Here is a 15,849-nt window from a genome sequence, read left to right on the forward strand (position 1 = left end):
CCCCATTTTGTGAATGGTTTATGCCGACGCTGTACACTCGGCCTCCCCCATTTTGTGAATGGTTTGTGCCGACGCTGTACACTCGGCCTCCCCCATTTTGTGAATGGTTTGTGCCGACGCTGTACACTCAGTCACCCCCCATTTTCTGAATGGTTTGTGCCGACGCTGTACACTCAGTCACCCCCATTTTCTGAATGGTTTGTGCCGACGCTGTACACTCAGTCACCCCCCATTTTCTGAATGGTTTGTGCCGACGCTGTACACTCAGTCACCCCCCATTTTCTGAATGGTTTGTGCCGACGCTGTACACTCAGTCACCCCCCATTTTCTGAATGGTTTGTGCCGACGCTGTACACTCAGTCACCCCCCATTTTCTGAATGGTTTGTGCCGACGCTGTACACTCAGTCACCCCCCATTTTCTGAATGGTTTGTGCCGACGCTGTACACTCGGCCTCCCCCATTTTGTGAATGGTTTGTGCCGACGCTGTACACTCGGCCTCCCCCATTTTCTGAATGGTTTGTGCCGACGCTGTACACTCGGCCTCCCCCATTTTGTGAATGGTTTGTGCCGACGCTGTACACTCAGTCACCCCCCATTTTCTGAATGGTTTGTGCCGCCACTGCACACTCAGCCCGTGCGTTAGTCTCACCGTGTTAGGACAGTTTGCAGAAGAAGTTTGATGTCGTTTTTAAAAGTTTTTAAATATAGATATAAACGCTCTCCGTTTTGAGACGGTTTGTGACCTCAGACTGTGAAGAATTTTCAGCACGCGCAAGTACAACCATTAAGCATTTTGTGTGGATCTACTCATCCCTGTTAGCATGCTAAAGGGCTAACTTCATTTTGAATTGTATTAAATCCTTGGTGGCATGCTAACGGGCTGGTTAGCCTGACGTTAATCCAACGTTATCTCTGTTACTGTTGCTAATTGTCTGACAGTTACTATTAATTTTTTGTGTAAAGCTTTCTGCAGATTAACGGGTGGATTATGACAACAGTATTATTTGAGCGCTGTATTTTTATCTCTGAAATGGGGGTAAAATGTAAGGAAATGGAGCAGACTGACCCAGACTGACTCGAAATATGATTAAATATGATTCAATTAAATACTTTTATTTAATTATTTTTAAACGAAATCGGGACTAATAATGAAACGGGGGTAAAATGTAACGAAATGGAGCAGACTGACCCATTGACTGAAGTTTCATCTCTTGAACGCCAGATGGCGCACCTGACCCTATTACATGAACTGAACGCATCTCACAAAAAAAAACAAAAACAAAACAAAAGCCAAACAGTTAAATAAAAGAACTTATTTGGAGTCAGTCTGGTTCACTCTGCTCCATTTCGTTACATTTTACCCCCATTTCATCCATTTTTTATTTTAGTATGGCACTTTGTTTTTGGTCATCAAACAGATCAAATGTTTTTGGTCATCAAATAGAAAAAAGGGCCACGTCAGTTTGCAGCAATAAATCCTAATACTGAAGTTCTTTGACGTAAATGTTTAACTAAATCCAGGAAAACAGCATTTCAATATTGTTTCTCACATAAATCACGTGGTCAAAAGCTTCATGTCTCTCATTGGCTGTTTTGCTTACAGGTTTCACAAGTGTGTGTGTGTGTGTTGTTTTTAATCAAGTTGTTGTCCATTCAGCTGCTCCCTTTTTGTTTGGGGTTGGCACAGTGGATAGAGACAGATCCGCACTGGTATTTGGCACAAGTTTTACGCCGGATGCCCTTCCTGACGCAACTCTAGTTTTTCCTGGAAAAACACACAGCCATTGGTGTTCCAAAGAGGTCTCCCATCCAAGTACTAACCAGATGCTGCACTGCTTCTGAGATCTGATGGGATCAGGCTTAGGTGCTAATCAGCCCTTGCCGCATTCCGGCCTACTTTTTTTTTTTTTTGCATTGTAGAAATGCACTCCGTTCTCAAAATGGTAAAGCAAACTACACTCACGGGATGCACTGCTTCCTTGTCAGGGAACATCAGATCACAGTTCAGAATCCTTCTCTGCCCCCCCCCCCCCCCCCCAAAAAAAGTAGAAAATATTGTAATTTAAACTCACAAGCAAACTTAAACTTCCTGATTCTTGTTTCAGCATCGAGCGAGAGACAGAGGGAGAGAGCAAGAGAGGAGGTGGGGAGAGGAGAGGGAGAAAGAGAGAGAGAGAGATAAGGCTCTCTCTCTCTCTCTCTCTCTCTGCATTTTTTTTTTTTCAAAACCCTGGTGTTTCTGATCACCGGGTGCTGCGACTGTGTGGTTCATGCAGTCAGTCACACGCACACGCGTGGGTTCAATTACCAGTTCTGATCACGCACGCACAAGCGCTGCGTAGGTGAATCAGCCACATACACGCGCTTCACCTTTTCTCCATTTGATTCACTCTGGATGAATGCATTCAGTGTTTGCATGTGCTATAGCACACCTACACATGTGCACAAAAGGACTGTCTCGTGCATAATTCAGCGACTGAAACATTGTTGACAAGACATGGTGATTGATTTTAGACGTGCTTCACCTCACAGTGTTAGTGTCATTAGCGGGGAAAATGTAGAGATTGTCAGTAGCTACAAGTACCTGGGCACTGTGATTGATGATTCAGGGCGTCATTTTTATGTTCCAGCTCGGAAAACTAATCGTTTCTCAAATTCCTTTGTGCCTTCTGCTATTACATTGATGAACTCTAAGGGGACTGGGTTTTTTTAAATGTCGTATAACTTTTATTGTTCCACCAGAGTTCCACTTGTAATTGAAATGGATGGTAGTATGTTGTGTGTATGTGAGAACTGTTGTGGAATGCTGCAAACGAATTGCCCTCTGGGATCAGTAAAGTTTTCTGAATCTGAATCTGAATTGTTCACAAAAGAAAGCAGCCATTTGCGATCACATTGGGTTTTCTGTTTTCATATGTCACACCTCTGTGGATCAAAGGTGTTCATACGTGAATGTCTGCTGCTGCTGAAACTTTTTCACACTTGATGGCTCAGTCACGCTTCTGTAAACTGCTGCCTGGTTTGCACAAACTGAGGCGCAGTTCGCTCTGAGAGATCACAGCAGATGACACGAAATATTATTAGCCTATGTCGTCTCGGTCCTCAGCAGCTCCTTGGCAACGAGGCTGATCGCGCTCATGCAAAGGTCCCCCACTGCGAATAAATATGCAGCCATCAAGGATCACCTCCTCAAAACCTTTAAACTGTCAGACTGAAAGGGCCAGCAGGCATTTCTCTCTGCACAGGCTGGAGGACAGCAAGCCCTTCAGAGTTCATGGACAGAATGCTGCAGCTCCTGGCAGGACACCGGCCGGACTTTTTGTACAGCAACTCTCTCCTCGGGTGCGCGCAGTGCTGGCCCACACCATGATCACTGACTGCCGTGCGCTGGCAGCGGAGGCCGACAAATTCTTCCTGGTCGGCCAGCACCACAGCATGACAGCAGCCGCACTCGCCACATCACACACAGTGGCAGAAGCCACGCACCAGCACTGCCTGCAGAGGAGCTGCCTCTCTCCCCCACAAACCAGCTTCTGTTCTGCATGAAAATGTTCAGCTGGTTGAACTAAGTTGAATGAAATGCTAGCATTACAAAGACTAAGCAAACAATAAGAAACCGTCAAGAATGACAACAAAATGAAATATGGACGAATTGAGGTTTTTGGCGGCATTCGTTCAAATTTTTCGACAGTTTAAAAATCCTGATGAAGCGCCAGCTGCAGGAACGAAGCTGCACAAAGGGTTAAACAGTGCCAATGAAAGTCCAGATTTCTTGTTTCTTTTGGGCTTTGTTGTCCTTCGTTAGTGTCCTTGTTCTTTGTTTGGGGTTAACATTCACTGCTATACTAATGATACTCAGTTATACATGTCGATAACTGCTTGTAATCTCATCCACACAAAGTCCTTAGAAGATTGCCTTGCATCATTGAGAAGCTGGATGTTCAGCAACTTCCTACTTTTATACTCTGATAAGACTGAAATGATGATTCTTGGTCCTGTGAGACATCAGCATCAATTTGACCAGTTAATGCTTAACCTTGGCTCGTGTGTCATATATCACACTGGGGTCATTTTTGACCCTACGTTGTCCTTTGACCTCTATGTTACAAATATTAGGAGGACTGCTTTCTTCCACCTGCGAAATATAGTGAAGATTTGTCTCACCCTGTCTATGGCTGTTTTTCTTGTTGTTTAATGCTGACAGATTATACTGTATCTGTTGTCTTTCTGATGCCTGATTCTGTTTTTTTCTCTCTGTTTGAGGTGCGGCTCCATCCAGAGATGGGTGTGATGTGTGTTTCTGTAACCCTCCTGTCCTGTGCACCGGCGACATTTCCTGTATATTTGTTTTAGTGAATTGTTCTGTAATTTATGTCTGTATCATGGCCCAAGTAGAGGGTCACCCCTTTGAGTCTGGTCTGCTTGAGGTTTCTTCCTCAGAGGGAGTTTTTCTTACCACTGTCGCCTGTGTTCTTGCTCTGGGGGTTGGTAAGGTTAGATCTTACTTGTGTGAAGCGTCTTGAGGCAGCTTTGTTGTGATTTGGCACCATATAAATGAAATAAATTGATTAAATTAAATTAAGTTAGTGCCATGTGACCAGGCCATTAGTCTGTGACACAGAATGAATGAAATTAGCATATTTATTATTTGCAGTGACATCAGTGTTCCTTTTGTTGATCCAGATGATCTCGTGTTCAGTCTGGTTCTGATCTGCTGAACCGTCCAGTCCGGCTTCCTGCATACAGAAACCTGAAGAGGACACATGGAAGTGATTGGCTGGGAGCATGAGAAGGCAGAACTGAAGCAGGAAGTGTCTCAGCTGCAGGAGATGCTGGCAGAGAGCCGAGCCAATAAAGAGGAGGTGGAGTCCCAGAACCGGGTTTTGAGAGAGAGGGTGAGCAGGGTGAACAGTGATTGGCTGGCAGTCCTGAGAATCATTTGACTCACCTGTTAAAATGTCCTTGTGTGCCTGTCTCTGTGTAGTTCTGTCAGGCTGTCTCACCATCACTCATGGCGTCTCTGCATGTGGAGGAGGAGCAGAGGAAGTGGAGGAAAAGGGTGAGGGAGGGGAGAGAGCGGGAGGCCAGACAGGCTCTGCTCATCCACCGGCTGCAGAACAAGGTGAGTACGAGAGGTGACTCGTGTTTCAGCTCCTACTTATATTAGTAACGACAGAACTGACACGTAAGCCTTGCAACAGACACCTGCATGCTGCAGAGCATCAGCAGTCATCAATAACAACAACAGACATCCATCAGAGTCAAAACAATGTTCTCTTGTTAGATTCCCCACCGTTAGTGCCCTCAGACTGAGGGACAGTCAGCTGTCCCTCAACATGGTAGAGAGAAGCACCACACGTTGGTGCACATGTTGAGTACTTTTACATGTTTAGCACTAGTGATGCACCAGTCCTGATATCAGATATCAGCCCGATCCCGTATTCATTTACTCGTACTTGTAATCATAAAACGTCTCAGATACTCCATGACCTGATACGCCTTCACAGCAGCATGATGTCAGCCTCTCAATCTGGGATTTTCACGTACACGCTCCAAAATTTCCAGACCATACATTTTGAACACTGTGGCTTAAACAATGATGCAGCTAATTTATGGATTTTTACAGGCTTTCATGTAATTTACTCATAAGTCAAAATACATCTGTTAGTGCTGTCTACTGATTGGCTGAAAGCTGCAGTCCTCATGCAGGGAAAATTCACAAACAGAGTATAAAGTCTTACCTGTTTCAGTGGAATTCATCATCACACGATCCTGAAGAAAAATAATCCACACAAAGCCTCCTGAGTTTGGAAAACATCTGAAAATACTTTAATTCCTCATGTGGCTGAAAAAAGTTCCTCTGTGACCTTGGCACTTTGCTCCACAGTTCCTCCGTCAGAACTCAGATCAGGGTTCCTGTGGCGGAGGTTGTCCATCAGGTTGGTGAGTTTCAGCCCTGGTGTGGCTGTCGAGGCTGATGGCAGACCGGCTCTGTCTGCTACAGGTGCAATCCATTTGTTGTCTGTGGCGCAGTCAGCGGAACCTTCCCACGGGCCTTATTTTTGGACCAGAAGTGAAAGGGTCTCGTTAACGTTTCAGTTACCACAGGCAGTGGGCAATTCTGTCTGCACGCAATGAAATTATCCCATAATCCACCAAGAAAAAATATAAAACAATGTTAAAATTACTCAGTTTCAATTTATTTTCATTTATATAGCGCCAAGTCACAACAGAGTTGCCTCAAGGCGCTTCACACAAGTAAGGTCTAACTTTACTAATCCCCAGAGCAACAGTGGTAAGAAAAAACTCCCTCTGAGGAAGAAACCTCAAGCAGACCAGACTCAAAGGGGTGACCCTCTGCTTGGGCCATGATACAGACATAAATTACAGAACAATTCACAAAACAATTCACTGACGAATATACAAGAAATGCTGTTGGCACACAGGACAGGAGGGTCGCCAACACAAATACAACTCCCATCTCTGGATGGAGCTGCACCTTAAACAGAGAGAAAAAACAGAATCAGGCATCAGAAAGACAAGAAATACTGTATAATTTACTAGCATTAAACAACAAGAAAAACAGAAGAAATACTAAGGTGATCGCTGGCCGCTAGCCCTAAACTTCACTAAAAGACCCAGAATTTAGGTAAAGTTGAGGCCGCAGCACGCTCCGTTTATTAATAAAATGAATTAAAAGAGTAAAAAAGGGAAAAGCCGTACGAAAGGGAAAATAAGTGCGTCTTAAGTCTGGACTTGAAAGTCTCCACAGAATCTGACTGTTTTATTGATGCAGGGAGATCATTCCACAGAACAGGGGCACGATAAGAGAAAGCTCTGTGACCCACAGACTTCTTATTCACCTTAGGGACACAAAGTAGTCCTGCACCCTGAGAACGCAAAGCCCGGGCCGGTAAGTAGGGTTTAATTAGGTCAGCTAGGTAGGGAGGTGCCAGTCCGTGAACAATTTTATAGACTAGTAGCAGAACCTTAAAATCTGATCTCACTGGGACAGGAAGCCAGCAAAGAGACGCCAAAATGGGTGTAATGTGGTCAAACTTTCTGCTTCGTGTCAAAAGTCTGTCTGCAGCATTTTGAACCAATTGGAGACCCCTAATGCTGGACTGTGGTAAACCAGAAAATAGAACGTTGCAGTAGTCCAATCTAGAAGAGATAAACACATGGATCAGGGTCTCAGCATCAGCCACAGACAGGATGGGACGAATCTTCACTATATTTTGCAGGTGGAAGAAAGCAGTCCTCGTAATATTTCTAATGTGGAGGCCAAAGGACAATGTAGGATCAAAAATTACCCCAAGGTTCCTCACTTTGTCAGTGTGATGTATGACACACGAGCCTAGGCTAAGTGTTAACTGGTCAAATTGATGCTGATGTCTCACCATCATTTCAGTCTTATCAGAGTTTAAAGGTTGGAAGTTTCTCGATGTCCAACTTCTCACTGCTGCAAGGAATTCTTCTAAGGAATTTATGTGAACGAGATTACTAGCAGTTATCTGCATGTATAATTGAGTATCATCAGCATAGTAGTGAAAGGTAATCCCAAAACGCTGCAATATGTGCCCAAGGGGTGCTCTATAAAGGGAGAAAAGCAGCGGGCCTAAGACAGACCCCTGTGGAACCCCAAATTTCATGTCACTAAGGTTAGAGGTAGTGTTACTGTACAAAACACAGTGAGAACGACTGGTCAAATGGCTGACGAGTACTCAAATGTAGGTACTCGTACTTGTACTCATTCTGGAAAAAAAGTGGTATGGGTGCATCCCTATTTTGCACATTCAAATATAAATATTTGAGCATTAGCTTGTCCTCGCTTGTAAAGTGTGGTTGAAGGACCAGTGTCAATGAAGGTCACCTGAAGGTCACTGGGACAGAACCAAAAACACACAACAAAGAAGTGAAACTTTATTGTGCATGTTTAGTCAGTCATGTCAACCGCATCAAAACCCAACAAGTTTCACAAAGCTTCCTGTCTGAGTAGAAGTTTGGTGTCATCAATAAGCTTCTGAATAAACTGGATTTCATTGTGGTCTGTTAAAGTTTTTCCCCAATGTGCCTTTGTTTCACAAAACAGTCGTCCCTCAAAATATGTTGACTGTGTGTCCATCAACCTGTGCACTGAAAATATAACTACATTAAACATGAGTAGTACTGTTGTAACATTGTTAGCTGTGGAAGTAGACCTAATTTTAGTTTTCGTGTTAGCGGTTGCGATCCTTTAAACAGTAGCTGGAGGGCTGTTTGGTGTTTTTATTCTTCTTCCTCTTTGCAGCTGTTGGAGTACAAAGATCGTTGTCAACGTTTGGAACTTCAGCTGCAGTCTGAGCATACACAGCTTCTCCACACCGAGGTTGGTCTATTAGTACTCTGTGGTATTACTACTACTGCTGTTACTGCTGTAGGTTGGCCCGTATTACTACTACTGCTGTTACTGCTGTAGGTTGGCCCGTATTACTACTACTGCTGTTACTGCTGTAGGTTGGCCCGTATTACTACTACTGCTGTTACTGCTGTAGGTTGGCCCGTATTACTACTACTGCTGTTACTGCTGTAGGTTGGCCCGTATTACTACTACTGCTGTTACTGCTGTAGGTTGGCCCGTATTACTACTACTGCTGTTACTGCTGTAGGTTGGCCCGTATTACTACTACTGCTGTTACTGCTGTAGGTTGGCCCGTATTACTACTACTGCTGTTACTGCTGTAGGTTGGCCCGTATTACTACTACTGCTGTTACTGCTGTACGTTGGCCCGTATTACTGCAACAATTCCAATGAAGTTTGGACGTTCTGTGTAAAATGTAAATAAAAACAGAATACAATGATTTTCAAATCCTCTTCAACCTATATTCAATTGAATACACCACAAAGACAAGATATTTACTGTTCAAACTGATAAACTTTATTGTTTTTGTGCAAATATTTGCTCATTTTGAAATGGATGCCTGCAACACGTTTCAAAAAAGCTGGGACAGTGGTATGTTTACCACTGTGTTACATCACCTTTCCTTCTAACAACACTCAATAAGCGTTTGGGAACTGAGGACACTAATTGTTGAAGCTTTGTAAGTGGAATTCTTTCCCATTCTTGCTTGATGTACGACTTCAGTTGTTCAACAGTCCGGGGTCTCTGTTGTCGTATTTTGCGCTTCATAATGTGCCACACATTTTTAGTGGGTGACAGGTCTGGACTGCAGACAGGCCAGTCTAGTACCTGCACTCTTTAACTACGAAGCCACGCTGTTGGAACACGTGCAGAATGTGGCTTGACATTGTCTTGCTGAAATAAGCAGGGACGTCCCTGAAAAAGACGTTGCTTGGATGGCAGCATGTGTTGCTCCAAAACCTGGATGTACCTTTCAGCATTGATGGTGCCATCACAGATGTGTAAGTTGTCCATGCCATGGGCACTAACACACCCCCATACCATCACAGATGCTGGCTTTTGAACTTTGCGCTGGTAGTAATCTGGATGGTCTTGTTCCTCTTTTGTCCAGAGGACACGTCGTCCATGATTTCTAAAAACAATTTGAAATGTTGACTCATCAGACCACAGCACACTTTTCCACTTTGCGTCTGTCCATTTCTAATGAGCTCGGGCCCAGAGAAGGAGGCGGCGTTTCTGGATGTTGTTGATGTTTGGCTTTCACTTTGCATGGTAGAGTTTTAACTTGCACTTGTAGATGTAGCGACAAACTGTGTTAACTGACAATGGTTTTCTGAAGTGTTCCTGAGCCCACGCGGTAAGATCCTTTACACAATGATGTCGGTTTTTAATGGAGTGCCGCCTGAGGGATCGAAGGTCACGGTCATTCAGTGTTGGTTTTCAGCCTTACCGCTTATGTGTAGAAAGTTTTCCAGAATCTCTGAATCTTCTGATTATATTATGGACTGTAGATGATGGAATCCTTAAATTCCTTACAGTTGAACATTGAGAAACATTGTTCTTAAACTCTTGGACTGTTTTTTTACTCAGTTGTTCACAAAGTGGTGATCCTCACCCCATCGTTGCTTGTGAACGGCTGAGCCTTTTGGGGATGCTCCTTTTATACCCAATCATGACACTCACCTGTTTCCAATTAACCTGTTCACCTGTGGAATGTTCAAAACAGGTGTTCTTTGGGTATTCATCAACTTTCCCAGTCTTTTGTTGCTACTGTCACAGCTTTTTTGATACATGTTGCAGGCATCCATTTTAAAATGAGTAAATATTTGCACAGAAACAATAAAGTTTATCAGTTTGAACATTAAATATCTTGTCTTTGTGGTGTATTCAACTGAATATAGGTTGAAGATGATTGGCAAATCATTGTATTCTGTTTTTATTTACATTTTACACCACGTCCCAACTTCATTGGACTTAGGGTTGTACTACTGCTGTTACTACTGTGGTTTGGTCTGTATTATTACTACTACTGCTGTTGAGTGTGTTCACCAAGCTGGGCATCAAAATGTAACAGCAACAGTGGAAAAAAAATTCTTCAAAACAAAGGAACATGTATTTGTTTTTAAGTATGGACCACTAGGGTCTTGAGAATGTAGTTTTTTTTTTTAACAGTCATTTTCTCTGAATAAAATCCTGGTCGCTCTTTTGCACGAAAAGGCCCAAAAACTGGAATATTTTGCCAAAATAATGATCCCTTCCCCACAAAAGTGTCTTTATTCAGAGAATGTGTTGAAATATCTGTGATGGACGGACACTGTGGGACATATAGACCATCAAAAATCTAACAAGGATTTACATATAATGTTTTTTATGCATAGAGCACTGAAATGTAAACCATATTAAAGCTGTTGTCCATTTGAATTAAGCGTGCCACAATTAATTTCCTTTTTTGTTTACTTTTTGAAGACGACGCTTGTATTTTCTAATGTGGTCTTTCGATATCGCGAATCCTATTTAGTCAAGTTGCCAATACAACATCAAATTAAAGGGCAAGGTTTTATAGGAGTAATTTACTAAAGTAAACAAAAGCCTGATTTTACAGGGAATGAACCGTGGCTTTAAGGATTTACATGCAATTGAAAACGCCGTATTAAAGGGACACTCCACTCATATTAAAATAGCAGTTTCCAAAAGATAAAGATCATATCAGCCTTGAAATACAGTTTCTGATAATTATTGGAATTTATTTTTTTGAGAATTTTTCAAATGAAGTTTCCTGCAGTTGCCTGTGCTGTGACATCACAAACGCTCTTAACACACTGTCGAATGTAAACACATGTATAGAGATATCAGTAAAACCCCTTGCAAAATCTCAAAAATAGACTAATGATTTGACTAATATTCATAAATAAGAGCAAGAAATATAATTTGCTACTTTTTGATGTCACATAATTTAAGTGTATGATTTTCAGGTGTTTTACTGCAGTATCTATACGTGTATGTACACCAGGCTGTGCAAAATCAGCACTTGTGACTTCATACATGTAGCACATGGAAGACTGGTCAGTTTTTTAAAAATCATAAAAAATTAAGCTAATCTATTGTAAATCTAGTTTTTATTTAAGATGTCACTATTTCAATATATAATCTCTTATTTTAGGGATTAACATTGATGAGTAAAGTGTCCCTTTAAGCATCCAAACATACCTTGAAATGAAAACAAATTGACAAGATATTAACAAGTTATTTAATGGAAACCAAAATCAAGATGGCTGCCATGGGGGCATCTTGATTATTGGAGCGTGCCACAAATCTATATGAAACATCCTTACCACCCTAACATACTTTTAGAACCCTGAGAAAATGAAATGAAAGGATCGGGCATTTTTAAGATTTATAAGGCAGAAAATAAAATCAATATGGTCGCCATGCATGTAGTAGCCATCTTGATTTATCAGAGTGGGACGTGGATTTAAAGGGAAATCATAGCAGGATGTGCATAAAAAGGAATCATCCTAAAACCAACCTCAGCACACCCTAGAATAATTAACACATGCATTTTTTACTTATCAAAAGTCGAATTTGACAAACAGCTTTTGAAAGAATGTGAATTGACGGAAAATCAGGGAACTCATGGTGACTCACCTTCAGAAAGCTTTATAGAGTAGGACTATACCTGTACAGTTCAAGATTTCCAGTCCAAATGAGGATTGTGAAGCCACCGATCAAAATAAACCTGTTGTTTCTGACTTGCACCCTGTGACACTGATTGCACGTAGCGTGCACTCGTTGAACTGCACTTGGTGCCTCTGCACTCGCATTGCTGCTTCATTCTAAAGTAATTAATCTGAGGGGCCCAAAATTCAATGAAGCATAAACATGCAGTCAGTACTTGACCAGTTTCATCTTTAAAAGACGGGTTGCTTATAATGACTAGCTCCCGACTGTACGTGGGACGGATGGACACTGTGGGACCAAAATGATGGTTTCCATCTCTGAAACCTTCAATATCCCAAAGTTAAATATGTGTGAATAATAAATCTAAACAGATTCTGATTTGAGTAAAAAATGTCACCTTCATCTATGTAAATTGACAATGAATGAAGAAAAATTATCTCCAGTATCATAAAAAGAACAAAATCAATGATCCTTCAGAGATCTGTCATCATGCAAAAGTAAATTTAATTTGTGAAAAATGCACAAATATCTGTTGTAAACACTGTGACTATGCAAAAATTACAGTGGCGGTGCCAGGAAATTTTTAAGAGTGGCCTTAATAAATATTTAGGAAACCTACATTTTTGGAGTATGGAGTTAAATTTGTCTCATTAATACTTGCAAATGCACAGAGGCTGATTTACAAATATCCTTTGATTTGTACACGTGCTTTCTGATCTACAAACACAAATTTCTGATTTGTAACGTGTGTGGGTTTTTAAAAATAAATGTTTATTTGCAAAACTGAAAATTCTGTTTGTGAAGGGTGGATCACTGAACACACACATTCATCACTTTGCTCAGTTACACAATATTGAGACATTCTCAGCGCAAAACTGCAGTTGAGATCCACAAATATGTCAGTTGCTATTCACATTATTGGCAGAATTATTGGGGGGCTGGGGGTAGCTTGGCTCATTATTGGGGGGGGCTTAAGAATTATACATACAAATGATACCTTTTGCATACAAATAATGTACAGTACCAAAGGAAAAAATGTCCCACATCATGTTTGTCCATCACATGTGTGACAGACGGACATTTTGTGGGACAGAAATGGTTCATTGGTTGTGGCGATTTGGCCACTTGAATTTTTTTCATGGATGTCATTATAGAGTATGCTTGTGGGTAAGGCTTCATCACACTTAGGTCAACTTTTTTTTTATCTTCCCACAGTGAGGAGCAACATGTAGCGTTATGGACGGACACTGTGGGACGGAAAAAAATATGCCCAAAATAAAAGGACTACAGTATCAAATTCCAAAAATCTAATCAAATCAAATCAATTTTATTTATATAGCGCCAAATCACAACAAACAGTCACCCAAAGGCGCCTTATATTGTAAGGCAAAAGCCATACAATAATTACAGAAAAACCCCAACGGTCAAAATGACCCCCTGTGAGCAAGCACTTGGTGACAGTGGGAAGAAAAGTTGTTAAGTAATGAAAAGTTGTTATTTTTGTCAATTCTTTCGATCATCCAGTAGGTGTTTTGGGTACTTCCACAAGTTCTAACATGTGTTTTTTGTCCACTAAATGCAAGGTGACCTGTGTGTACAGTAAATTGTGATATTTTTGCATTATGTTTCATTGAAGAAAAACAGGACAGACCCCAAAAGTACCACGTCATATATCAATGGAAAATAGAAACAATAAGGATGCTGTAAATATGATGTTTCTTAATGATTAATAGGTGTACATCTTATAATAAGCCTAGAATTTTTTGCACCTGCGTATAAGTTTTCCCCTCTCCAATCAACTTTTTAATCAAACTATGCTGTTCTTCTGAACAATGTCTTGAACGTCCCATTTTCCTCAGGCTTTCAAAGAGAAAAGCATGTTCAACAGGTGCTGGCTTCATCCTTAAATAGGGGACACCTGATTCACACCTGTTTGTTCCACAAAACTGATGAACGCACTGACTGAATACCACACTACTATTATTGTGAACACCCCCCTTTTCTACTTTTTTTTTTTACTAATAGCCCAATTTCATAGCCTTAAGAGTGTGCATATCATGAATGCTTGGTCTTGTTGGATTTGTGAGAATCTACTGAATCTACTGGTACCTTGTTTCCCATGTAACAATAAGAAATATACTCAAAACCTGGATTAAACTTTTTAGTCACATAGCACTACTATTATTTTGAACACTACTGTACTACTGCTGTTACTACTAGTGTTCAGTACTACGTTTGGTGCTTCACCATTAGTTCAGCCTTTGAAATCTTCTCCACAAAATGAGCTAATGACACAAGTACCAGTTATTAAATTTGGCATTGGTAGTGCTACTACAACTACTAGAAGATGCAGTACTGGCAGTAGCAGCATTATGTGCACAGATTGCCAGTAGTATTAGCAGCAGTAGTGGAATTAGCACTATCTTTGTTGGTAAAACATTAAAGTTACAAGTGAATGTAATAAACCTGGATTAAGTACTAACCGCTTGTCATTTACTAGGTTTAAGGATATGATTCCTTCTTTATGTTCTCTATTGTCATATACCAACACAGAGCAGAGTAGCTACCTAAACTCTGTAAGGGAGTTAGAGTATCTCGTCAATAGTTTTACATCCTCATTGAAGACAACTTTGGATGCTGTAGCTCCTCTGAAAAAGAGAGCTTTAAATCAGAAGTGTCTGACTCCGTGGTATAACTCACAAACTCGTAGCTTAAAGCAGATAACCCGTAAGTTGGAGAGGAAATGGCGTCTCACTAATTTAGAAGATCTTCACTTAGCCTGGAAAAAGAGTTTGTTGCTCTATAAAAAAGCCCTCCGTAAAGCTAGGACATCTTTCTACTCATCACTAATTGAAGAAAATAAGAACAACCCCAGGTTTCTTTTCAGCACTGTAGCCAGGCTGACAAAGAGTCAGAGCTCTATTGAGCTGAGTATTCCATTAACTTTAACTAGTAATGACTTCATGACTTTCTTTGCTAACAAAATTTTGACTATTAGAGAAAAAATTACTCATAACCATCCCAAAGATGTATCGTTATCTTTGGCTGCTTTCAGTGATGCCGGTATTTGGTTAGACTCTTTCTCTCCGATTGTTCTGTCTGAGTTATTTTCATTAGTTACTTCATCCAAACCATCAACATGTTTATTAGACCCCGTTCCTGCCAGGCTGCTCAAGGAAGTCCTACCATTATTTAATGCTTCAATCTTAAATATGATCAACTTATCTTTGTTAGTTGGCTATGTACCACAGGCTTTTAAGGTGGCAGTAATTAAACCATTACTTAAAAAGCCATCACTTGACCCAGCTATTTTAGCTAATTATAGGCCAATCTCCAACCTTCCTTTTCTCTCAAAGATTCTTGAGAGGGTAGTTGTAAAACAGCTAACTGATCACCTGCAGAGGAATGGTCTATTTGAAGAGGTTCAGTCAGGTTTTAGAATTCATCATAGTACAGAAACAGCATTAGTGAAGGTTACAAATGATCTTCTTATGGCTTCGGACAGTGGACTTATCTCTGTGCTTGTTCTGTTGGACCTCAGTGCTGCTTTTGATACTGTTGACCATAAAATTTTATTACAGAGATTAGAGCATGTCATAGGTATTAAAGGCACTGCGCTGCGGTGGTTTGAATCATATTTGTCTAATAGATTACAGTTTGTTCATGTAAATGGGGAATCTTCTTCACAGACTAAAGTTAATTATGGAGTTCCACAAGGTTCTGTGCTAGGACCAATTTTATTCACTTTATACATGCTTCCCTTAGGC

The 15,849-nt window shown here is 41.1% G+C and overlaps 1 protein-coding gene across 1 annotated transcript in view; it reads left to right on the plus strand.

Annotated features, from left to right (window-relative positions):
- The first annotated feature begins 641 nt into the window (after nt 1-641).
- The window catches only part of si:dkey-230p4.1 (trichohyalin), a 109,000-nt gene continuing 93,792 nt past the window's right edge, over nt 642-15,849 (plus strand). The window contains exons 1-4 of the mRNA XM_034187250.1: nt 642-777; nt 4,686-4,897; nt 4,987-5,124; nt 8,293-8,370. Coding sequence (XP_034043141.1) covers nt 4,766-4,897; nt 4,987-5,124; nt 8,293-8,370 — 348 coding nt within the window. The 5' untranslated portion in view covers nt 642-777; nt 4,686-4,765. The remainder of the gene's footprint in view (nt 778-4,685; nt 4,898-4,986; nt 5,125-8,292; nt 8,371-15,849) is intronic.

This window comes from Thalassophryne amazonica, chromosome 14 (genome assembly GCF_902500255.1).
Source record: "Thalassophryne amazonica chromosome 14, fThaAma1.1, whole genome shotgun sequence".
NCBI lineage: Eukaryota > Metazoa > Chordata > Actinopteri > Batrachoidiformes > Batrachoididae > Thalassophryne > Thalassophryne amazonica.